Source organism: Agrilus planipennis, unplaced genomic scaffold (assembly GCF_000699045.2).
Source record: "Agrilus planipennis isolate EAB-ADULT unplaced genomic scaffold, Apla_2.0 scaffold20, whole genome shotgun sequence".
Classification (NCBI taxonomy): domain Eukaryota; kingdom Metazoa; phylum Arthropoda; class Insecta; order Coleoptera; family Buprestidae; genus Agrilus; species Agrilus planipennis.
The window spans coordinates 1,845,828-1,872,576 of record NW_020439516.1 but is presented as its reverse complement, the minus strand read 5'-3'; the positions used below and the strand labels follow the sequence as shown (position 1 = coordinate 1,872,576).

At 35.5% G+C, this 26,749-nt stretch overlaps 1 protein-coding gene across 2 annotated transcripts in view; it reads right to left on the bottom strand.

Annotated features, from left to right (window-relative positions):
* LOC108735039 (MAGUK p55 subfamily member 5) overlaps window positions 1-26,749 on the bottom strand; it is a 52,009-nt gene that overhangs the window by 16,881 nt on the left and 8,379 nt on the right. Inside the window, exons 2-4 of one of the 2 annotated variants that reach the window (XM_025979317.1) lie at window positions 17,744-17,975; window positions 9,516-9,833; window positions 518-737 (exon numbers count right to left, since the gene is read on the bottom strand). In XM_025979317.1, coding sequence (XP_025835102.1) covers window positions 518-737; window positions 9,516-9,833; window positions 17,744-17,975 — 770 coding nt within the window. Of the gene's footprint in view, window positions 1-517; window positions 738-4,674; window positions 4,996-9,515; window positions 9,834-17,743; window positions 17,976-26,749 lie in introns of those variants that run through there. The other variant, XM_025979318.1, reaches the window with a different exon arrangement.

The window sequence follows — 26,749 nt, the reverse complement described above, 5'->3', positions numbered from 1 at the left end:
CATAGTATTAAAGTACTGAGAATTTTTTTTGTTTCCACAATTCGATCATGGATCACCGTTTTTCCGCGTTTTCTTCTTTGGCCTTGACTTTTGTTGTTGTGCCTACTTTGTATATATAAATTCAAAAATAAATTGACAGTGATAGCAGTGAAATAAATAGCGCAGTGAATAGTTATATATTAATAATTAGTGTAAATAAATAATTTTTGTCATTATCAGTAATAGAAGTTAATTTTGTTAAACCCACGAACATTACAGTACGTATTCTCAAAATCCCACAGAATGGAATAGTATAAATAGGGTATTAACATTTGTAATAAAATGTCACCGGGGGAGTGGTGCCCTTCTCTGGTGTATCACGACTCCATAATAGGAATTGAAATAGCACTACCTATTTTATTTTATTTTTTTTGTTAACGCATATAATGCACCTAATTAATATTATATCCCTTTCACCAGCTATTATATTAAATAAATAATTAAAGTATGAAAAACAGTAAATTAAATATCGACTTACGGTAAACAGTGTGAACAATTTCCTTTTCCCCATTGGCCGCAGGTGTCGTGGACCTCGATGAATCGTGCGTTGTGTCATCTTCAGCGAATGCATCATTTACTGTACCTTGAGGTTTACTTTCCAAGGCCTGAAGTTTTCGGGAACCCCTCAGAGATCGATTGATGAATTCGTTTTGAGCAGCTATTCGTTCCTCCTCTTCTTTTCGTTTTCGAATTTGTTCCTGTAACAAATAAGATTATAAATTACTCAATTAGATCGAGATAGATCGGAACAAATATCTGGAAATTCATAGGAAAATACTATTTTTCGTAATTTTCCTTTGAACGAATCAAATCAATCAAATTCAGCAATAATTAATCATAATGGAAAATAGCATTTTTTTAGATTTATCGGCAATTTTTATTGGTGGCCATTTAAAAAATTTTAATTTACCTTTTCCATTTAAAAACAATAATTGTTGTTTGCACTGGTATCTAAAATACCCCTTTTTACAACATTTTCAAAATTTGATTTGTCCTTTACTACTGCTTTATTAGCATATTTCTAATGTGGCGCATTTGTAGCGCAATGTGCAATTCTATGGACAATTAAAAAAATCAATTAATTATCCAATTCGTTTCAATTAATTTTTGAAACACCCACCTACGCTAAAAATGTTTGATGTCAGCTAATGATAAAATAACTTAAATAATAGAATATAATTCAAATAAAAATTTAAATATTGAGCTTTTCGTACTTTTAGTTTTTTAATAAATTAAACGCATCACTAGAAAAGTGGCATAAATTCAAAGTATATTTTCTCGCAAACCATTGAAAACCAATTTCTTTCGTAAAGACTGTGTGCTTTAGATTATGTTTTAAATAAAATAAACGTAGGTTTTAAATTATTTCGATGTTGGTCATATACAGACTGTAAAAATAATAATAGGTTCTTTACTTGAAATTTGCAACACCCTGTGAGGTGTTACGGTTAAAACAGTGAACATCTATCGACATTACGTTGTAGTTTCATCTTTTCCAAACATTTTGCTTCTTGATTCGCTCTATTTTTGCAGCAGATATACAAAATTTCATTAATGATTTGGGAGGGTAATCCCCTGACTGTTCAAATGGAGCTCGTTTCTTTACGTAGAGATTGCTTGACTTTGGGAGGGTATTTTCGTGTTTACTCAAACGAAGCTCATTTCTTTACGTAAAGATTGTCTGACAAGTGAACGTTGTATTCAGGACATTGTATCCCACTATGTTATCCCTGTCGCACCATACATCCGGAATAATTCCCTATTGAGTCGTAAGTACAAGAATATTTAGAGAAGATGGACATTGAGACACTAGATTAACTAATTCACAGTCTTATTCTCAACCACATACATTTCCAGCAAGACGTGCAATCATCAAAGGGAGGCATCATCATTTGAAAACTACGACACATTATAGGAAAATTTTTAGAAATACCTTCAGCCATTTTTGTACGGCGTTGTACGGGTGCGAAACATGGACAGTGGGAGCGGCGGAAGAAAAGGTTAGAAGCGTTTGAAATGTGGTGTTATAGGCGGATGATGAGGATATCGTGGGTAGAAAAGGTTAGAAATAAAGAGGTATTGGAAAGAATAGGAGAACAGAGGATTCTATGGAAGTCAATAAAAAATAGGCGGGATAGGTTGGTAGGACACCTTCTCAGGCATGAAGGTCTAGTCAGAGACATATTAGAGGCAGAAACAGGAGTTAGTTAGAGGTAGACCTAGATTAGATTACTCTTCGCAAATAGTTAGGGATGTGGGCTGTTCTAGTTTTAGGGAAATGCGAAGTTTAGCTCAGGATAGGCAAAAGTGGAGGTACGTGTCCAACCAGTCTTAGGACTGATGACCTTATGATGATGAATATATTAAAGATTGTGTGATTTTGGTTAGTTTCAGAAAGACGCGATAGAAAAAATGCCGACAAAGAAATATGTAATTTCCATCTTCGGTTAACTTCTTGCCTTAGCTCTTAGAGCTGTGAAACAATTTGAATCTTCTCACAGAAGATATCACGCATAGTATTAAAGTACTGAGAATTTTTTTTGTTTCCACAATTCGATCATGGATCACCGTTTTTCCGCGTTTTCTTCTTTGGCCTTGACTTTTGTTGTTGTGCCTACTTTGTATATCTACTTTAATTTTATTTTCAATAGTATTAGATACACCTTGAACTTCATTGTTATGTTCTTCAAATGTTCGGAAATGTAGTATAATAACGATAGATCTTAGTTGTTTGAACCGTAGTGCCCCACAGTGTTACAAATTTCACGTAAAAAATCAGTCAACATTCGTACACTCTGTATATGAGCAAAACAAATATTACTTCAAGTGAATCGTCTTTACGAAAGAAACAGACAACGTTTTGAATGAGTTTTATTTAGCGAATGTTCAACTTCAAGATTACGTTTTTATTTCCCAGAAATTTGCTAAACGTCTCATTAATAATTAATGTAAACATAAGTTCTTCCGCAAGGTCGAAGTATATTCACTAATTTTCGCAGTTATTGCAAATAAAGATGACACAACATTGTGGATTCAATCGAACGTCCGAAGTGATTACATTTTGCATATGTATGTAAACAACATGTGTGGGTGTATCTTAGTATTTTTGATATGTTTTCATGAGAATTATGCGCGCACACCAAACAGTGAAGTGTAATGCTTACATACGAATGGAAAATCTCACTATGGTTTCATATTTAGGATTTTCCAGTATTTGTGCAGGTACAATTTACATTTAACCTTCGTGAAGTTCTTGTCGCACTTTCTATTTATAACCAAATGAAAATTTGATTGTTGATTGTTAAATCGTATTTTCTTCTAATAGTAAGTGCTTACAAGTAAAAAGTTTTAGCATACGATTTTTTGCGTTATTTGATTGTGGATGATTCCAAATTTCTTTTGTACATATGAGAAAAACTTTGTCCGAAGAATAGATCGTAATATTGTTATTTATGGGCAACTCATGGGACTTACTAGTTTTCTATAAGAAAAGCATTGGGAAGAATAGGAACTAACCGCAAATTCTATTAAAACAACAGTATAAAAAAATCCTCGAACATTTTTCTCTTTAAAATAATATTTAATTTATTAGTTGTTAAAATTTATGAATACTTTTATATAATAACATAGGCTTTCAAGACCGGTATCCATTATAATTTGGGCTGAAAGATTGTGATCTAAATGAACTATTAGATCGGCAGCTGGGGCTGACATCTTCAGTGGTACTATTCAATATACATACGTATATGTAATTACAATAACGTCTTAATTTTACCTTATCATTAGAAGAACACAATATACCTATCAAGTGAAAAATACTTGCAAATAAGTATGATATTTGTTAATTGTCGTGTTTACCAGCAATGTCAAGCTTATTATACTCTAGAGACGATGTAATACATAAAAATGTAAATAGTAGCTTTTTAAAGTTAATTACCTATTGGTATTTACTATTTATGGTCATATTTTATAGGTAATTGTTGAATTTATTAACACAGGAATCTTAAAATGGAAATGTTCATGTATCTCCTCACTACAAACTAGAGATCCTTGTGGATGTATTGATTGTTTTATCAATATATTTTGATTTCTTCAGCAATTTGCCTTCAGTCAGAAATAGCTAGCATCACAACAGTCTCAACAAAATACATGACACATATTATTAGTTACAGATATTATTAATTATCAAGTTAAATAAAATAACAGACTTAAAATAAGAACAGCAATAGTGAATGTTTGCATTTTTTTAATAAGTCAAACAAGCAATATGAATGCAATAAAAGTTGTTGGAGTTTAAATGTTATAACAACTATTGAAGGCTATAAATTATTGTGGTTATTGTTTTTTTTATAAATAGGTAATTCAGCAAAATATATTGCACCCAATACTATTGACTGATCCACAATTTTTAAAGAAAAGGCTGAATTACGAATTCTTTATAAAGTAAATTCATAGTTTTCTGTCTTAATACGCATGTCGGAACATTAAATTTATTTATTTAAGTTTTATTGTTTTATATTCATTTAACCATATGGAAAATCTGTGATAACAATTCAGTTCATTATTTTTTTTACATAGGTACCTACTTATTAGTATTTACTTATTTATATTTGTCCCAAAAAAAATTTAATTTACCTTTTGCGTTTGGAAGTAATAGCAATTGTTATTTTTACTTATATCGCTTTGGGTTGGCGACGATGAAACCATATTAGAGCGGTATAATCAAAAATAAAAAGGAGCACTCGGTATCACAGTCACACATTGGATCTCGTGGTCATAGTTTGTTCCGAGCACAATTATTTATAATCGTTTTAAACAACCACAATATAATAATATTTTATAAAAACACAAAATAAGTACGTAAAATGATAAAAACTTAATAGGCGCCGCATAAAAAGAACCTGTCCGGCGCTCGATGTAAACACGACACTGTCAAAACAACTTTGCAAAAGTTAAAACTACACGAAACTGAATAAATAAATGTCAGAGTGCAAACGGTGAGAAATGGTAAGAGATAGAGAGAGAAAACCGACACTGTTATAATATATAAAAATATACCTATGTACGATTGAAATTACGTCATCGAGTAGTCCGATTGATAATACTATTACACCTCCCACCTGCTTTTTATCCACGCGAGTGATAGGAAGTGGCGAACGATAAAAAATAAAACGAACACATGTAACTTACGGGCCATACAAACAAATAACGTCGCCGGTGTGTTTATTTTTACTGTAGTTTTAATGCTTATTGGAGCGTTAACGACCGTGTATCATGTGCGGGTAAATGCAATGCACTAGGAATGTATACAGGGTTACCCTGCAAACAGTGGATATCTTTTCATATGAATTAATCTGAAAATTCATTTTTGAATTTTTTACCCACTACACGCTACCTACCCCGCCGGGAATCGAACCCGGGACCTTTGGCTTTACGCACCAATGTTCTGACCACTAAACTACGAGAGGTGACAACAGCAACCACTACCAACCGACCTACAAGGTTTACGATCCGTCGTACTAATGTGACTATATTATACTGAATATACTATGATTAAACATACATACGATTTAGGCAACTTTTCGAAGTGAGTTAGTTTAATATGAAATATTATTCTGAAAATTCATTTCTGAATTTTTTACCCACTACACGCTACCTCAAATTAATGAGGGAAAATTGTTGTTGTTGTCACACCCCCGCCGGGAATCGAACCCGGGAGCTTTGGCTTTACGCACCAATGTTCAGAATAATATTTCATATTAAACTAGCTCACTTCGAAAAGATGTATAAATTGTATGTATGGATCTCTTTTTATTGTCTGATGCCCATGGGGAACCCCAAGGTCCTATGCTTCAGTAGTACAACTTTCATGTTTTCGATTAACTTTTAAATATTGTCACAATATCAAGTTTGTTTGACCTGTAGGATCCAAACTGTATGAATATTCATTCTTGTTAGTGTTGTTACGTGGTCATCATCATCATCATAAGATTCTTACAATTAGTTCGAAGGATAATTGGACACGCACCTCTACTTCTTGAGCTAATCATCGCATTTAACGAAAACTAGGACAACCTACATATCTCCTTAACTATTTTGCGAACATATGACCCTCTAATATGTCTCGAACTTGTCCTTCATGTCTGAGGTGCCCTGAAAACCTACCTACTCATGGCGCCCTGTCTTTTCCTACTGTTTCTCCATCTCAATTTGTAAAATTTCTAAATTTCTTATTTAATTTATGCTTCTAACATTTCACGTTCTTATATACTCTTGAATCGTTAACATTATTTCTGACGACATCCTTCGGGATAGTCTTTGCCTTAGCATCCGAATGGGGGACTATTTTATGTCCGGAATTCCTTACTACATCATTAAATTTTCAGTGAGTTGTACTTGAGATATCATAATGTGATGGTTTCGTAATGCCTTCCACTTCACGGTATTGTGCATTAGCTTAACATACTGCCCCCTATGGACTCTGCCACCCTGAGTATTTGAAGAGCTGCTGCTCTCTTCCAGAAACTTATCTCATTCAGTCTGGTTTCTCAATAACAGCTCCTCTATTATTATTATTATTATTATTATGATTTCTGCGTTATTTTTTCTAAACCTGATAATATACATATGAAAGGGCTTTTATTCGTTAGGTTTCAGTCAGATCCAGAAAATAATAAATGAAGTACAATTTTTTGTCAAAATGCTCAAACAATTTATAACTAAAAGGTACAGCTGGGATAATTTCATCTTCGGAAATAGCAATTCTCTTAAAAAATCAATTAAAAACAAATAAAATAATCAGTAGTCTGTATTCTGTCGAAACTGCCAGACGCGGATCGCGAATTCGATCTTTTTGGATCTCATCAGCGCGTCGCAAGCAGCTCCGACAGAACACAGACCAACCTTTACCTGCTATCTTAACAGCGCGTTTTAGAAAATACCACAAATGGTGTGGTGAACGCCATCTGTAGTACGATGCTACATTTTAGGATTACGTATGCTCCAACAATGTCAATTTAAAAATATGGATATCTACTTGCGCTGTTAAGACAGCAGGTAAAGGTTGGTCTGTGTTCTGTCGGAGCTGCCTACGACGCNAAACAGTACCCTAAGCTAACGAGTTTTATGGTGTTGCCGTGAAAAATTATAAACCATATCAATAAGAAGTAAAAGATCAAGGTCAAGGGCAAGCTTGCGTACACCGGCGATTGTAAATTCGGCCGATTTAATGGTTTTTGTTAATTACAGTGGTAAATTCGGCCCGAAACGTTTCGCAACCCTCAAAAATAAACTCGGTCGGTATGTGCCCAAGTAGACGCAGAAAATAAAAGCAACTTAGGCGTTTCAGCAAGTAGATATCCATCTATTTAAATGAACCTTGTTGGAGCATACGTAATCCTAAAATGTAGCATCTTACTACAGATGGCGTTTACCGCGCCATTTGTAGTATTTTCTAAAACGCGCTGTTAAGACAGCAGGTAAAAGTTAGTTTGTGTTGTGTCGGAGCTGTCTGTGACGCGCTGATGAGATCCAAAAAGATCGAAATCGCGATCCCCGTCTGGCAGTTTCGACAGAATACAGACCACCTCGAATTATTTTATTCGATTATGGTAACGTGCCTATCACGTTGAGGTGAGCTACGCCGGGATTCGTTTCAGCAAGTAGATATCCATATATTTAAATGGACCTTGTTGGAGCATACGTAATCCTAAAATGTAGCATCGTACTACAGATGGCGTTTACCGCGCCATTTGTGGTATTTTCTAAAACGCGCTGTTAAGACAGCAGGTAAAAGTTGGTCTGTGTTCTGTCGGAGCTGTCTGCGACGCGCTGATGAGATCCAAAAAGATCGAAATCGCGATCCGCGTCTGGCAGTTTCGACAGAATACAGACCACTTCGAATTATTTTATTCGATTATGGTAACGTGCCTATCACGTTGAGGTGAGCTACGCCGGGATTCGTTTCAGCAAGTAGATATCCATATTTTTAATTGGACCTTGTTGGAGCATACGTAATCCTAAAATGTAGCATCGTACCACAGATGGCGTTCACCACGCCATTTGTAGTATTTTCTTAAAACAAATAGTTGTGTTTTACCCCGGCACCTCCACCATAAATTCGATGAATCCTTAAATTTATGTGATTTTAACTCACTAAATAGCAACCGATTTACTCATTAAGGTACTTTGTAGAATATGGCTCTCAAATGTTAATCACCTGAAGGTTTTATGTAAGGTAGACAGGTACTAAAAGATTTATTCCTTTCGTTTAAAATTGGGTACGCACGTAAACACATATTTATTAGTGGATAAAGTATTGAATTTATTTGTTGTTTGTTTATTTATTCCATTGGAGATAAAATATTTCACTATAATTTAGTACCTAATATAGGTAATTGATAAGATAAGTAATAAATATCATATTAATTCAGTGCTGCTCAATGTTTTGTTATCATTAAAGCATTTTTTTACAACAAGGAAACAGTAAAAATCAAAAAGATAAAGATATCATACAGACATAGTATTGTCATTAAAAATCGATTCGTTTAAGAGGAAATTTCCAATTATTATTGATGGGTTTATTGAAGGTATTTAGATACGATAGTACAAAATATTTACATTCATTCATACCTATTTCCGATTTCTATTTCTAATCCTTTCTTTAGTGTTGAATTCATCATAATAACAAATATAAATGAAGACAGATTTCGAATTTTTCGATAGGCATGGTCCACGATTAATATTAAAATAAATAATTAACAATACACCGGGAAACCCAAACGCAAATCAGTCTTAAGAAATTTCGGACATTATAGGAGAATCCATAAAATACTTTAGGACTTTTGGTCTAAATATATGAAAATTCCAACTTAGTGTCAAAACCTAGCTCTACCATCCAAACATAATGGCCCTCGAAAATTGCAGAACGTTCCTTCCGTTCCTGTTCACTATAGAACAATCTACCTACTCGTGAGCGATCCTTGATATTCGAGAACATTCTAGTGGGTACATTTTCACTTGTAGTAATAAAGAAGATTCCAATCTTCTATTATATAGAGCACTAGTTAAAGTATATAAAAATGCCTTAATGTATAGTGTCAGAAGGTAGTCCCACCTCTCTACTAGAACATTCTAGAATGTTCTCGATTCTTCTGGTCCAGTTTACTACAGAACATTCTACTTGAGAACAATCATAGATATTCGAGAACATTCTAGGTGATGATCACCCTATAAACATTCAAAAACCTTCTAGTAGGTACATGCACACAAATTCTAAACTGGTGTTTGGTGACCAGTGATCGACCCACAAACCCACAAGTTTACTAGTTGTTTTTAGAACTTCCACTAAACCGAACTTGTTACATGTCATCAAGTAATTGTCAGTGTAACGCCATCTATATATATATTTATTGATGACATTCAAATGTTCTTTACATATTCCTTAATTAAAGTCTTAAAAGTCTCCTGTTACTGACCTGATATTTTCGAATACTATCCAACTGCTCCCTGGTGGGTTCCGTCGCGGCCACTGTCGGGGGTGGCACAACGGGTGGCGCCACAGGTATCGCCGTAGGTGTACCTGTACCGATGATGTTATTGTTATTGTTGGTAATGCGAGCGGGTAGTTGGGGGGCGGGCGCCCTGTTCACCAGTCGACCATCTTTTTCGATTTTGAGATGATCACGTGGTGGAGGCACTGGTTTCGAACCCGATATCGACGTCGCAGTAGAAGACACCACCGGCGTCGCCGCCGTCGACGTCGCAGGAATCGGCATGTTTCCATTAAGTCCGGTCTGAAACAACAACGACACATTACCATTATAAGTCTTAAAACAAATATTACAACCAAGGAGGTCTTAGTATCTCTGGTGTTAGTACAACCCTATTCTAACAACCAACGGCAGAAGAACTACAGTAACCGATAGACGCTATAAACCATCTAATATGTTTGTACTTATTTTAAGTTTTACATAAGTAAGCAAAGGGCGAATATAAATATAGCAGACGAAAAATTAGAACAAATGGCTGACTTTTGGTATCTAGGAAGCAGAAACAGGAGTTAAGAGGAGTAGAGATAGACCTGTTCAGAAATAGTTAAGGGTGTTGGATGTCGTTTTAAAAAATATGCGATGATTAGCTCAGGACAGGAAAGAGTGGAGGTGCGTGTCCAACCAGTCTTAGGACTGACGACCTTATGATAATGATGATGATGATGATAATAATGATGAGTATGCACATAGGTATTTGACGGATTCTATAATGGAAGGTAATGCTTTTGATTAAGAGAATTCTAAATCAATAATTTGATTTATTACCTATACATGGTACATATGGTGCCCACTGTAACTTTGTACAGACAATAGGACCCAAACAAAAATACGGTTTGGTATAAAAGTTTATATAAAGGGTCAAATGAATGTCGCTAAAATAATATTCGTCGTGATAAGACAATTGTCTAGGAGTCTAGATCTAAACCATAACTAAGCATTCGGGAGGTTACAGGCTCTATTTCGGATCCTCCTTCTTTGATCCAAGTTTCCTGTGGTTTCCTTGGATCCCTAAAGCAAATTTCGGAGTAGCAACATTTCACAGATAATGATGAACTTCTCTTCTGCCTTCGTTTCATTTATTCCACCTTTCTCTCTCAACATCATCCATCCGTTTCCACGATTCCTAGAAGAATGAAGAACAGGGTCTTCTGTGCTAATCTCCTACTTTGTCCTTAGACCCCCGAGAGTGTAATTCGAAGGGACTATCTGACGCTATACATAGTCATTTTGTACGACTTTCACTGTAGTTAAAAGTGATTTAGTGACTATAAAACCTCCCTTTCTTTTTAAATTATTTTAAATTGTTGTTTTCTTATAAACTGCTTGAGAGATGGATCATGAACTATAAATTATTATAATACAGAAAAAAAGGTATCTGTATGCAATATCTACGTATACAGTTCTATGTACGAAAAATTAAGTACATATTTGATAAAGCTAGACTGTTACGCCACTTTATCAGTAATTTTCGTTCAAAATAATGATTTCATAAATGTTCAAGTTGTACATGCGTGTAGGTATTATGTCTATGTAGTTGACTGAAGTATGTCTACATTTTATTGAAAACTATACACCTGTTCTTTATAAATATTTATTGCTGTTTGTTGGTTCAGCATATCGCACTAGAACAGATAACAAAATAAGCCTGCGTGCATTGAACAGACACTTTATTGATAATTTAACCGCTTAACCTCATTCGGGAACATTTATCAGCAGCAGATCATACAGTTTACTGAATTCTATTACATTTAATATACCTGATAAAATATGCATACATACACTTACTTTACAGTAAGTGATATTTTAATATTTCGAACTCGCATGACGCAAAGTGGGGGGGAGGGTCTCCAGTCTGGCGTCTACGGGGGGGGGACAAGATTTGTTTTACGTAGGTACTTAACTATTTTAGAACTGAAAAGTTGGCAACTCTAAAACCGTAAAACAATGGAACGTAAATCCGCTATAGACGATATTCGCGTGGGACACCGCATATAATGCAAATAAAAAAGTGTTTATTTAAAAGTGAATTAATTTTTGAATTCAAGCCTAAACCCCTGCAATGCAAATGCTACGTATCGCAATGGGGTGCGGGAAGGGGTCAGCCATGAAGTTTAAGGTCCTGTTATGTGGGTGAAGGAGGATTAAATTAATTAATTTTTATGTTATGTAAAAATGGACAGTTCCGAAAGCTTTGCTACTAGCACATTTTATTAAACAAAAAGCTGGAAGAAGAGCCAGAAATTTATTTTCCAACCTTAGCTGAATGAGGGTAACGATTTCTAGAATTTCTCTCCACCCTATTTTATTTAAATCAATTGATTATTATTTATGAATTAAGGAAATTATCAATGTAGAGCTATAAATTCTTTATCAATAACACTATTTCACAACAGTTAAAACGAATTAATAATAAGTTAACAAATAATAATATACAAAAACTAATTTTTGCAGTCGTGTAGTTACTGATTTGTGTTAACAAAAATCTGATAAGAATTATGTTAAATGTGCATTGTTTTCATGTATTCAAATGGTTCCGTGTAATAAATCGAAAATAAAAATCGAATGGATATTTACTCAACTATTTGTTCTGCTTGTCATTGAAATATCCACTTAATTCGCATACTTTCCTGAAACACAATAAAAATTGTGAAACAAGTTTACGACGTGAATTTCATTGCTTCTACATGCTAATACATAAAAGAATGAACGTTTTTAATAACGATATCCTTGATATTTTTGTAACTTATTAACTGTGGAACGTGTAGGTGTGCGTCCTGAAATTAGTTGTTGGGCAGCCGGGAAGTTTACTGATTTAGATGTCCTCGGATTTTGAGAGGAAGAACAGTTACTAATTTAGAATTATTAAAATAGCATTATATATAATAGATATATAAGTGTTACTTCGTAAACATATAAGATGATATGATAAGTCAGAATGAAAGGGGCAATTGAGATATAAAACAGAGGATAGCGCAGGGTCGAGTCACCTTCAAGAAAAAGGAATCATTTTTATGCTCACCAACGACTAATTTGGAAATTCGAAAAAGAAAGCAGAAACAAGATTAAGAGGAGCAGAGGTAGACCTAGATTAGATTCCAAATAGATATGGGATGATTTAGTTTTAGGAAAATGCAAAGATTAACTCAGTGCCTATACGAAAAAGTGGAGATGCGTGTCCAATCAGTCTTAGAACTGACAACCTTGTGATGATGAGGTTCTTTTTGTAAAATTATCAGCAGCTAGTGGCGTAAATCTTCCTAACTGTCATCACCCTCCTCATCATCATCATCATAAGGTTGGACACGCACCTCCACTCTTTCCTATTCTGAGCTAATCTTCGCATTTCTCTAAAACTAGAACAACCCATACCCCTAACTATTTGCGAACAGTAATCTAATGTAGGTCTACCTCTACCCCTCCTAACTCCCGTTTCTGCCTCTAATATGTCTCTGACTAGTTGTTCATGTCTGAGAGGGTGTCCTACCAACCTATCTCGCCTATTTCTTATTGAGTTCCATAGAGTCTCCTGTTCTCCTCATCATTCGCCTGTAACACCACATTTCGAACACTTCTAACCTTTTTTTCGCAGCGCCCACCATGTTTCGCACCCGTACAGCGCCGCACGCCAAACAACAAACTTCTTCGAATTTCTAAATTAACCGTTCGCGAGCATAGAAGTGACTTCTTTTTATTGAAGGCGACTCGACCCTTCGCTATGTCATACTGCTTCCATTTTACTTATCTATCTTTATATTCGCTCTTTCCCTACTATTTCTTCCCTTGCAGTATTTTTGTTTTACTTTTATTTATATTCATACAGTACTGTTTTGACAATACTGCTTCCATTTTACTTAAAGCTATCTCTAACTTTAGCTTGCTAGATGTTAATATTGCTATATCACACTGAAAATCGGGCTTTCATTCTTATTGACCACTTTAGACTACAGTAGAGGTCGGTGGTTAAATCTACTCCTGTTTTAATAAAAAAAAATCATGCAGATCCACGTTCCAAAATAAATATTTTTAAGTGCCACTCCAAAATTTAGCTTCACATGTGTCTATTTCCATATAAATCTTGAAAACCATTATTACTGTAGTACCGATTCTTATGTGGAGCAGCTCATTGAGATGATAGTATCTAAGCTACATTTCAACTTAGGTTTTACCAGAGATTATAGTTATGAAGAGAGTTTTTTTGCTTGATATAAAGACTAATTTACAAGGAACTGAGAGAACAAAATCAGAATTGGAGTCGAACCAAATGGATTCAAAATCCGATTGAGTTTGAATGTAAAGATACAGGTTATACGCACGAAGCTACACGCAAAAAATTGGGTACATCTACTCTACAACTGCTACGGGAAATGTGAGTAAATGTTTGTTACTTAATAATGTACAAAAAACCCTGATCCACGCAAGCGAAGCCGCAGGCAAAACCTGGCTATTTACCATTCGTAAGACTGAAGGTGTGCCTTTGAACTCTTTACCGTGTCATTGCTCATCGAAATATCGCATTGTATGCATATCAAAAATAATTATCATTTTGAATGGTCGGAAAGATGACAATGAGTTCGTATAAGTTTATAACTTCTTCTTTTTTTTGTTATTTACGGCGCTCTTGGAATTCCATTGTTGCGAACAGACGTAATCTACTTACACGAGAGAGAAGTTGTTTGTATGTAAATTTCTTTGTGTAACCGGGGCCAAATTCTCTGAATCGGACAACGAGTTTCTTTAAATCCATTGAGCCATTACTGTTTTCGTTTAGTTCTTTAGTTTATCAACTCGCAACCGTTCTTTATATGGGTAGAAGAAAAACTAGTTATTAAAACTTGTAAATAATAATTCGTTTACGAAGTGTGTATAGGTTCTTCATTGAGACAAGGGACAAATAAAGAATAGGATTTAAAAGCTTCTAACAAGAAATGTGTTTTTAAAAGGAAACGTAAATGAGATTTTAGCTTTCGGTGATGTAAAAATCACAAAGTTTTAACAAGTATTAGGAAACGTTTAGTAATCTTTATATTGCTATAAAAGCAATGCTTATATCAGTACCTTGACGTAATTTGTTATGTACTTAATAAAATTTGGCGGAATTTGATTGTAGTAAACATTTAGAATTCGGAAGAGACCAAAGAGACATCGTCAAAACCAAAATAGGATTCAGTTTCAAATCAACAATGCAGTCCTCAATGGATCAAACTGATATGTAGGATACAGACGTAGCATCTCTTAATTTCATGTCTATCCAAATTGAAGCTCGAGTAATTTATCAACTTGAGGCTAATCATTAGCGTCACTAGCAACCACGCAACAGAAAAAAAGACCTAAGAACCCAAAGAATGTTGAGTATAGTGCCTCTGATGTTGCTGAAGATGAACGAAGAAAATTTTCTAATCTCTTGGCCTCTAATTGTACCTGATGGCGATGAGAGCACGATCTTCGTTCCGGTTAATTCTAAGTGGAGTGCACAAAAAAGTTGACGGGTGAAAATCAAAAATCACGACCGGATTGTTTACTTGAAGTATCCACACCAGATCTGTTTTTAAAGAGATGACCAAGAGTTCATATAATTAGACAAGCAACAGATAAAAAAACATCTTTGGGCAAAATTGGATGATGGAAGTATCCATCGCGGATGCTGTCTTCTTAGTTCTCAACAAAGATGTACAAAAATTATTTTTCGAAAAGTATTGAAGATTTAGGTCATAACAGGATTATTATTAGATCGATTAGAATACCTATTAACGGTCAAATTTCTTTTTGTGTAGTTATTAAGAATCCGTTCCATAAAGAACTGAAAATAGTTCACACTACAAATTCTCTGGTCTTTTAAAAATGAGTAGTTTCGCAGTAGCTCAGCTTGTGTGATTTTTCTGCGACAGAGGTCTACAAAATGATGACATTTTGTCACCGCTTCCATTACATCCTTAAAACTCCTCCAAAATAAAGCAATTCTTAATCTAGAGGGTCAACAAATAGGTGATAAAGTTGTGTGTCCAAAGATGCTCCAGAGAAGACTTAAGAAATTCATAAATTTGGAAAGTCCACGAAATCAATGACACTATTTTGTGTCCGAAGAACATTCAGAAGAAGCCTAGAAGTCTGGAAAGTCCAGAAAATCAATAATTAAGTTTTGTGTCCAAAGATGATTCTTAAGAAACCCACAAACTGGAAAGTATTTTATCCAGAGAAGACTTAAGAAATTCATAAATTTGGAAAGTCCAGGAAATCCGTGATACTGTTTTGTGTCTGGAGAACATTCGGAAGAAGCCTACAAGTCTGAAAAGTCCAGCAAATCAATAAGTAAGTTTTGTGCCCAAAGATGATTCTTAAAAAACCCACAAACTGGAAAGTATTTTATCTAGAGAAGACTTATGAAATTGACAAATTTGGAAAGTCCAGGAAATCGCTGGTACTGGTTTGTGTCCGGAGAACACTAAGAAGAAGCCCACAAATCTAGAAAGTCCACCAAATCAATGATAAAACCTTTTGTCCAGAAAAGGTTCTTAAGAAACCCACTTATGCTATATATTCGTTTAATCCAAAATTTTCTTTCTTCGAAGTTCTGTAGTCTTCTGTTCCTCATTAAACGATTTTACCTGAAACAATTTAACCTTGAAATGCATCGTGATGTCCAACCGTTACGAGTTGTTTCATTTCTTGTATCGCATGTTTGTTGTTGTTGTTGGCCGGCATGACTGAGTTACTCGTCATAGTTGAGCGCATTTCTTTCCTGTCTGCTGTTGTTTGCAGGTAAAGAGAAAGTCCGCGCTTTTGGAATCGCACACCCTTTCACGGTACCGGAAATGCACAGGTTTCACATTCCAGTCGAACCTTCTCTCTCTCCTGTTACCATGCACTTAACAATTAATGATGTTGAATGTTGGTAAAATCTATAAGTCGAGAAGTCTATTATCATTTCTTGATTCGGCGCTTTCTTTTTGCAAAAAAATGCATCTACGATGAATCCAAAAATGATATGACTTTTTGACTGCAATTTGTAATATTCATCAAGTCGTTCGGACGACGCCCCTTTTAAGCAGCAAAGCCAGTGCTTACTTAACTTAGGATCTTAGGAAGCTATTACTACCATTTAGACGATGCCTAATACCAGGGCCGTAGCGATGAGCTCGGGGCCCCAGTGCGGTATTAAAAATGTCATTAAAAAAATGTTTTAATTTCACGAATAGATGATTCCCCGTGCAGCACTGACAGATAACCTCTGACGCTGATGCCAACGTCGCGGTGTCGGCATGGGCGGCAGTTGGCAGCATTGAAAATGAGCGAGCCCGAAAAATAAATTTCGATAAAACTATTGATGATTTTGCTGCTATCAAATCGAGAAAAAAAACGTTTTAGAAATAAGAGCAGGCACTTGATGTTTGTGCAATGAGTTCTATAGTGATGTTTCGGGTGATATAGATTTATGGTCAGCAATTTGTAATTTTTTATGGTAGCAATGATAATTATATCTACGGATTTAAGGAAACCATGAATGTAGAAGTATTCGCGATTTCGATATGTATGCATTCCATGTAACTACGTACCTGATCAAATATATGGAGTATTGTGACAAAAATTGATATAGAAAAAAGTAAAATAAAAAATTATGATGTTCATTTCGTAGTTTGACTCAGCTCATCTCTCACAGCATAACTTTTTTTTAGAAGTCATTTTTTGAAAACAGAAAACTGCTAAGGGGCCCCTCGACTGCGGGGGCCCCGGTGCGCCGCACCGCTTGAACCGGCCTCGCTACGGCCCTGCCTAATACAATTTTCAAACGATAGTCCCTTTCACTCGTGTGAAAATCAAGAGGCCTAGATAAAAGTAGGTCCCTGGTCTAAATGTTACGCATAACAGATGTTTAAAAAATGCACATTGTGAGTACTTTTAAATACAGTAGACTCTGCCATAGGTACAATGTACTAGTAACCCTGGGGAAATACCAATGATCTTTAATTAATCTTACAATTTCACAATGAGTAACCTACTGACAGGCAGATCTACATATATAAGGCCCTTTGAGGGGGGCCTTATTCCTTTTTGAGATAAAAGTTAAAGCTAAATATGTCTAAAATTATCTTCTTACATAGGTACGTCTAAATTCTAAAACTCGTTAATTGCTATGATTGTAAATTTTAACAACTCACTTGTATTTTCGGCTTTGGGGGTGGATAGCGCGGTGGGGTTTTATTCCTGGCGATGAACGTGTCGGGTACGTCAACGGCCATTTCCCGATGAGGTCCGTTATCTCCCGCCAACATCATCACCATGTTGTAATCCAGGGCCGCACTGTCCACGTCCAAATCGTCCGGGGGCTTCTTTACCGTATCCAGCTCGCCGTCCAATACGACGATGCTGCTCCCCGAACGTCTTCGTGGCCTGTAAATAAATCAAAATAAAATTTTTTGAACGTCTTTTTAGGTTAATTTTTAATTTTATTTTTAATTTGAACAAGGTAAATGATGTACTTAAGCGAAGGCTACGCCTCACTTTCGTAAGCTTTTCCTTGCTTCATTAAAATAGAAGAATTTTCAGTTGTGATATCTTTTTGTTATCGTTAATACCATGCAGAATTGAATGAATTTGGCTGTGAATATTCACGAGGTGGCATATTTTAACAAAACTCTATTTGGACAGGAATGTTATGTATAATCTAAATAAAGATCTAAAAATACATTAATGTTGTTCATCTACTTGTATTTGTTAACCATGACCGTTTTAGATTGTTGTTATGGATAACAAAAATCATGTCCTGTCTTGACTTACTGATTGTATTTCAAACTTCATAAGGCAAAGATTTTAGCCTGTCGTTTGATAGATCTGCAGGTCAATGTAAGGTCAACCAATACAACTACAGGTACAATGTATATTATAGCTGACTTCGGGCATGGCATATCATTGACTAAAATATTTATTCAATATTTAGACTGCAAAAGGTTTTTATCTTTTTTGTAAAAATCTGTTTTTAAAACTCTTCAATATTTTAATAATCTTTTTGTTGACGTTTTGTCCTCCTTTTTATGGGACATTTTCAGAGCCCCTCTGGAATCATATAATTTCTTAGTTTTGTTAAAAAAATTAAATATAAAAGGTGCAAATTTTTGAGCAACTAGCCGATACATTTTTGCATTGAACGTAAACTGTTGTTGCTGGTTATATCGATAGTGTAGTTGGTATGAGATATTTCGAAATGTTGAAAGTAACACATAAGTTACGTGATGTCTTAATTGCAACTTATATTTTTTTCTCGTTAATAAATACAAAAAATTTTAAAAATGCCAGTTACTAATTTGAAACAACTAGTATCTATACCGGTTCGGCGTGCTGTCAAACCTACACTAGCAAGGAGATCGGGCTGAAACTATAGCTACAAGCTATCCAAGGATGGTACTATAGAATGTCACCTCAAGGTAGGCCTAGTGGCGTCATCTCTTGGTTAGGCCGGAAACTTATCAATCCACCCTCGTACGCTGTGCAACGACCGAGGCCTTTCTCCACTTTTATAAAGTAGGAATTTACTTAACTTGCATCTAAAATTAACGCTATAGTATGACTTATTAGTGGCTTTATTATTTCCCATTTTACAAAAAAAAAATCTTAAGATCGAGGGAATTAATTTTGCGGATAAGTACTATAAGACACAATTACTACCCTAATTAGGAAATAAAGACTCAATGACGACTTATCAACTTATTTTTATTTAATATTTAATTCTATAATTCTAGAAGTCAAGATATTTATCTATGTATGCTTATCAAGAAGCTTGCCTATAATATTAGACTGACTAATGATAAAAAATGATAAACTCTTGATTATTACACAGGGGCGCATAGAACGAATTATAAATTTCCCCGACATGGTAATATTATTAAAACTACCATTTCTGTATTAAGCTTTATTAAAAAGTCATTTTCTACATTTCCATTTCTATTTTTCGTCCCTCCCCTACAACTTTCTTTTGTCACACCTTTTTCACTGTCCTAAAAAGAAAAACGACTCCCTATTCCTTAAAATTTCCATCAGTCATCCTTGTACTATCCACCTAACACATGTTTCACCGTGTGTCCTCTTTCTTCTTCCAATATTTACATCCCTTACGCTCATTCCCTGTTCTTAATTTTACTAGCACTTTTATTTCCCCTTCACCTTTTAAATACCTTGGCACGCAATCCCTTTGTCACATAATCTCCCTCAGCCTCACCGTATATTTTGACTCCTCTGTTATTCATCAATTCCCCTATGTTGATCCCTTACCTAAACCATCACCTTACCTAATATTCATTGATTTTTAATCACTTCAAAACCCTTTCCCTCTATCATATCTACTTTTCGTCCCTATTTCCAACAGCTTCTTCCTGATAGCCCTTTCTTCCAGTCTCCCCAAGTTCTCCTCATATTTTACTATCCTTTTTATAGCTTCTTCGAACGCCTTCCCACGTTTAGTTTCTCTTCTTATTACAAAATCTGGCGTGCTTCTCTCTAATTACAGTACCCACTTATATCAACTATCTATATCTTTTATGTAAAACCTCTATCTCCGTTTTTCCCCTCCCATTCCCATATTTCCACCCCGTAAAACACTATATACGTATTCCTCATCATATGACCATAAATTCTAAATAATGTTACTAGCTACCTATGGTATATATATATATATATATATATATGTATAAATAGCGATCCTCGACATGAATTCTATTTCGCTAATAAAATTATAATCAAACAGAGAAGTGTTGTAATTATTTGGTTTAAGGAAACTGAACTACATTTTCCTGTTTCTCTATTTATATACAGTCTAATGACTGTATTTTATATCCGTATGTCTCTATTTCCTCTATAATTTCTTAGTTAAACTTTCTCAGTTTCCTGGTGGTTAGATGCCAAAGGCTAATGTTTCTATTCAGCTACTAAGAGTTTGCTTTTTACAACTAACGATAAGTAAATAATAAAATTAAACTGGTCTTGCACAAGAGGAAATATTTACAAAGTTGTCTACTGTTAAATAATGATCGAATGCTACTAAATTCCAACGTATACTAATGATTTGTGCTTGTCAGTTCAATTTAATAATAGAATTAACAAAGTTAGTTAATTAAAAGATAATTACGCTAATTTCGAAAAATCAATTAATGAAAACATGTTCTTAACTCGTTGACTTTCTTCTTTTTGACAAGTATATCTCGTTACAACATGTCTAATGCATTATTTTTGAAGTAAAACACTACCACTTTTTTAATTTGATCCATTATATTCAGAAGGTTCTTGATTCATCCAGAAGTACGATTTAGTATGAGCAATACGTTTATAGGAACTGGAAAGTGCCGTGAAGGTGTTCATTATAAACGGTCACGTAAAATCCGCATTTTTTAACCATCTCCGTGGTTCATCATCATAAGGTCGTCAGTCCTAAGACTGGTTGGACACGCACCTCCACTCTTTCCTACCCTGAGCTAATCTTTGCATTTCCGTAAAACTAGAAAACTTACTTTTGGGTGTTTCATTCCCACCAGCCAGTAATGCTGGTGGGCGGGCAGTCCCTCCGGACTATGCCGGAAGGTAGCGCGGAAGGCCCTCTTCAGCCTGCATTCAGGAATCGTGGGAATGGGTGGGTGGTGGTTCGGGTGAGAAAGATGAGACGGACGAAATGAAGACAGAAGAGAAAGAAAGATTATCTGTGGATTATTACTGCCCCAGCATTTGCCTAAATGATCCACGGAAACCACAGAAAAACTTGGACCAAGGCAGACGGACCCGGAATCGAACCGGCGTCCTCCCGAATGCTAAGCAATGGTCTAGACCTCTAGGCCATGCCGCTAGAACAACCGACATCCTTAAATATTTGCGAACCGTAATCTAATCTAGGTCTACCTCTACCCCTCCTAATTCCCCTTTCTGTTTCTAATACGTCTCTGAGTAGACCTTCATGCTTGAGAAGGTGTCCTATCAATCTACCTTGCCTATTTCTTATTGACTTCCTTTGTTCTCCTATTCTTTCTAACATTCTCCATTCACAGTATCCTCATCATTCGCCTGTAACACCACATTTCCGAACGTTTCTAACCTTTTCTTTTCCGCTGCGCCCATCGTCCATTTGCACTCGTACAACGCCGCGCTCCAAACATACACCTTTAACAATCTTTTTCGAATTTCTAAATTAATCGTCCTTGAATTATAAGACACGTTGAGCTCGCAAACTTAAAAACCATTTTAACTATGGCAGATTTTTGTTCTTCTGCAACATAAAAGGGCGGTTTCTAACTTGTGTTTTGTACCTTACGATGCGACTGCACTTTAATTCACCAAATATTCTAAGAATTTGTTTTGTACCTGCTAACAAAGGAAGTTCATCAGAATTTAAGAAAGTTGAAGCAGCTTTGATGCTATTGCAGCACCTGCCTGTGGGAATATTAGATCTTCTAAACGAAAAATTCCAAGGAATTAGCTTGCAGGTAGCTGCCAAAGGTATAGCTGTGCTGCCTGAAGGGAATTTTTCAGGAACAATAAACACCATAGGTACATAAATGTTGTAGGTAGGTTATACATAATGGTTCAACGCATAATAGGCAAGAAAGGTCAATGTTTCTCAAGCACTGATATTGTCAGCCATTAAAATTCCAACCTCGTACAAATTTGTAGAAAAATGTGGAACTATAAAGCGGTTGTTACTTCATATTTATTCAGATTGCCGTCGAATGATAATAATGTAATTTATTGAAGGCATCTCAGGTGTTTATGTTATGCCAACACACGCACTTTGTATCTGTGCGTGACAAATATTGTTCACGCTCTCTTTTTTCTAGCTATCCTCATTGATATTCAAAGTGCTCATTCTAAAAGTGGAAAAGTTCTCATTTTTTGGAGAGGGGTCACCCTACTTGACTACACTTACAAGGGAGTAATTAAGTATATGTATTATACCTTCCATATCAGTAATTCTCAAAATGAAGATCGAAAACTTTGGGGAATCACAGAAAAATTGATTACATTGATAATGGAAATGAAGTAGGTATTTCAATGCTCCCTCCATTGGTAAAATTAGACCAAATATTACCTTCTCGTGATTAGGTTTACTTAAATAGTGATATTACCTTCACCCTATCTTCATATGAAAATAATGAATGAATTAAATAAATATAGAATTTTACAAAAAATAGCAAAATGTCTTGCTCTTCCGTCCCCTTTCGTCTTTGAACTCCATAGATAAAACGTTGTTTGTTGTTTTGGAAGTATCATATGTTTGAACCACCTATATAATTAAATCATTTCCGGCAAGAAAAAGGCAAAATTTCCAAAGAATTGTGTACTTGTTAACTTTCACGGTCGGTGTTTCTTAGTGATCTATATCTATATAATTAGCGTCACAGGTAATTTTAACATCCACATGCTTTTTCGTACTATTTTATATAGTGAATGGTCCACAAATCGACTCTCTTAAATATTGTGTTAAAGCAAGAGCTAAATGATTTTATTAATGATGAGAACATGCTGAAAACAAAATTTCAAGATGAGCATATGTTTGGTTTCGAGATAAGTATGTGTAAGTAATGTCGAAAAATCTGCATATTCATCGATTATCCCTAAAAAACCAAAACATCTTCCATGCTAGGGTGAAAATAGGGAGAAATGATGGTATTAAAATTGAAGGGCTTTCATAATCGGAACATAATCTTCTTGTGTAAATGCTAATATGCGTTAAAAGCTCATGTATGTAGCCTAGAGTTTATATAATATCCAAATACATTTAGTTGCTATTTGCTGTTACTGAAGTATTTCATGTGTTAAACCATGCCCTTAGTGAAGTATCAACTTGAACATATAAAATGTTTCAGTAAGGACAAATACCAACTAGATGGCGATACAGTGTCTGTACTTAGGTATAATATAAACTCGCTCTTTAGGAGCCTTATCGGTTTAGTTTCGAAATAAGTATGTACAAATAATTGAAAGTAATGTCGAAAAATCTGCATTTTCATTAATTATCCTTAAAGAACCAAAACATCTTCGACGTTAGGTTGAATATAGGAAAAAATGATGGTATTAAAATTGAAGAGCTTTCACAATCGGAATATATAATGTTCTTGCGTAAACGCTAATAGGCGTTAAAAGTTCATGTATGTAGCCTGGAGTCAATTATAGACAGTTTAGAGTTTATCGTCATTTAGTTGGTATGTGCTGATACTGAAGTATTTCATGTGTTAAACAAGCCCTTAGTAAGGTATCAACTTGAACACGTGGAATACTTCAGTAACGGCAAATGCCAACTAGATGGCGATGCACTACTTGTACTTGGATATAATAAAAACTCGATCTTTAGGAGCTTTATCGGTTTGGACAGCAATTTATCGACCCTGCCTACTGGGATCTAATAATATCGAGATCGCGATCACGTTTTGGTAGTTACCGTAAATTTCTAATGAACAACAACTTCCCCACCTTGAATATAGTTTAAAACAAAATCTTAGGGACAGAAACAAGGCGATTTTTGCGGTTACTCTTTAAGTAAACTAAAATATCGTATGGTACAGCCTATGGATATTTATAGGATTTAAACATCTCTTATTTCCTTTTTTTTGCATATAGACGTCTTTTTTTTGATATGGGCATCAGCTTAGCTGCTTTGTTGTTCATTAAATGAAAATAAATGCTCTGTTTTGTTGAGAAACAAAAGGCCGCAGTTCGCTGCAATCTCGATGTCGTAGTCGTCAACTATCTTTTCGCACGATGTTCTATGACCCGACTCAAACCGTTTTATGCAAACAAAACGCGAACTAAGGTAAACATAGTGTGCTCTTGCTGGATCTGTTAAGCCCATTGGGAGCAACCAGCAACGATACGTAGTCCCCGTCAGCTGAAAGGAAAAAGAAGACAGCTTCATCTCAGTTCTCTCTATTCAAGTCACAAACGCTATTATCCTGCGGAAAATGAACCGACGCTGTCGGCTCCACGATTGCGAGTATTTTACAGGATGTGGTGTATTGTTTGAGAGAAAACGTTGAACAGACTTATTTTTTCTATATGCATACGACAATTTATTGTAAGTATGTGCTAAAAGCTAAAAAACATTTGATCACTACATTAAATATTATGAGAATACATCAGTGTCATGTCGCCTTTAATAAAAAGAAGTCACTTCTATGTTCGCGAACGGTTAATTTAGAAATTCGAAAAAGGTGTATGTTTGGAGCACGGCGTTGTACGGGTGCAAAACATGGACAGTGGGCGCGGCGGAAAAGAAAAGGTTAGAAGCTTTCGAAATGTGGTGTTATAGGCGGATGATGAGGATAACGTGGGTAGAAAAGATTAGAAATGAAGAGGTATTAGGAAGAATAGGAGAACAGAGGACTCTATGGAAGTCAATAAGAAATAGGCGAGATAGGTTAGTAGGATACCTTCTCAGGCATGAAGGTCTAGTCAGAGACATATTAGAGGCAGAAACAGGAGTTAAGAGGGGTAGAGGTAAACCTATATTAGATTACTGTTCGCAAATAGTTAAGGAAGTTTAGCTCAGGATAGGAAAGAGTGGAGGTACGTGCCCAACCAGTCTTAGGACTGACAACCTTATGATGATGATATCAATGTGACCGAACAGTTACAGTGTCTTGATTTGGTTTTGATTAACGATAACTGATTAGTATGATTTTGTTACCTTAAATGTTTATAATCATTATAGGTTTGTTTCAACAGTTTTAATACAACCCTTTCGTTGAAAATCCGTCAATTAAGAATTAAAATTTTATTGGGTTAGTGTTTAAACAACTTTTTGAACAAGACAATGTGATTTGGGACGTTGCTAAGGGAAATGGAATGGTAATGTAAAGGCGACCTGAAGGAAGACATGGACCGTTAACCGTAGTGGTTTTGCCAAGTACCCGGTTATCCGATACCCGGCAAAATCATTGCGCATCCCTACAAAAAATGAACAATTCTCGAAAATCCATCTAATTTTATCGTAATAAACTAAAGGGTAATGCACTTTAATTTTAAGATCCTTGCACCGACAATAAAGATGTAGATTATACAGTTGTTTCTGGTCGTTCACAGACGACTATAATAGAAAAAAGTGTTGAAATCTGCGGATAACATTTCCCACAATATCGCTAACTGCCTAACTGTTTGCGTAGCGGAAATTATTGAAAATAACTAGGTGCATGCATCTCCAAATACAGTTAGTTAGACTGATCTGGTAGTCTTTCGGTTCGCCCATAAATGGTGCCTGCATACCAAACGGCGTGTTTTACGCAAGAGAAGATTCTGTTCGTGGGTTCAAATGATGCGAAAATGTCTTGATGATCTATGTTAATTAGTTAAAGCCAAGTCGACTGTCGACTCCTTTTAAATAGATTTCTGGCTAGTAATACGTCGACATTGTAGCTCTTAGATCTCATTGTTGTAAAAGCAAGACACCCTCTAAAAGTCGAGTATTTGAGTTAATAAGAAACATCACTACAAGTTACAGAAGATTAGTTATTTCAATAATCATTAGCAGAAGCCAAGGAATCAATTTTTAGACATCTTAATCTGAAGATATTTAATGTAATTTTACATCAACATTTGCCTCCACTTCTTATTATTTCCTCTGTATCTGCTCTTGCTTCTATTATTATTATTATTGTGTCTCTATCTAGCCCTTCATGTCTCACAAGGTGTCTTACCATTTTACCATTCTTTTTCCTTATTGACTTCCACAGCGTCCTGTTTCCCTACTCCTTCCGAAACCTCCTCATTTCATCCTTAAAATAAAAACCTTTGGGTGTTTAATTACTACCAGCTGCTAATGAAGGTGAGTGGGCAGTCCCTTCGTACTGTGTCGGATCGGAGAGTAGGGCGAAAGACCCTCTTCTGTCTCCTTTTACGAATCGTGGAATTGATGGGTGGTTGTTGGGGTGAGAAACACGAGCCCATGATCTAAACATACACTTTTGATAACCAGAAAATACCACAAATGGCGCGGAATAATTCGAACTGGTCTGTATTCTGTCGAAACTGCCGGACGCGGATAGCGATTTCGATCTTTTTGGATCTCATCAGCGCGTCGCAGACAGCTCCGACAGAACACAGACCAACTTTTACCTGCTGTCTTAACAGCGCGTTTTAGAAAATATCACAAATGGCGCGGTAAACGCCATCTGTAGTACGATGCTACATTTTAGGAT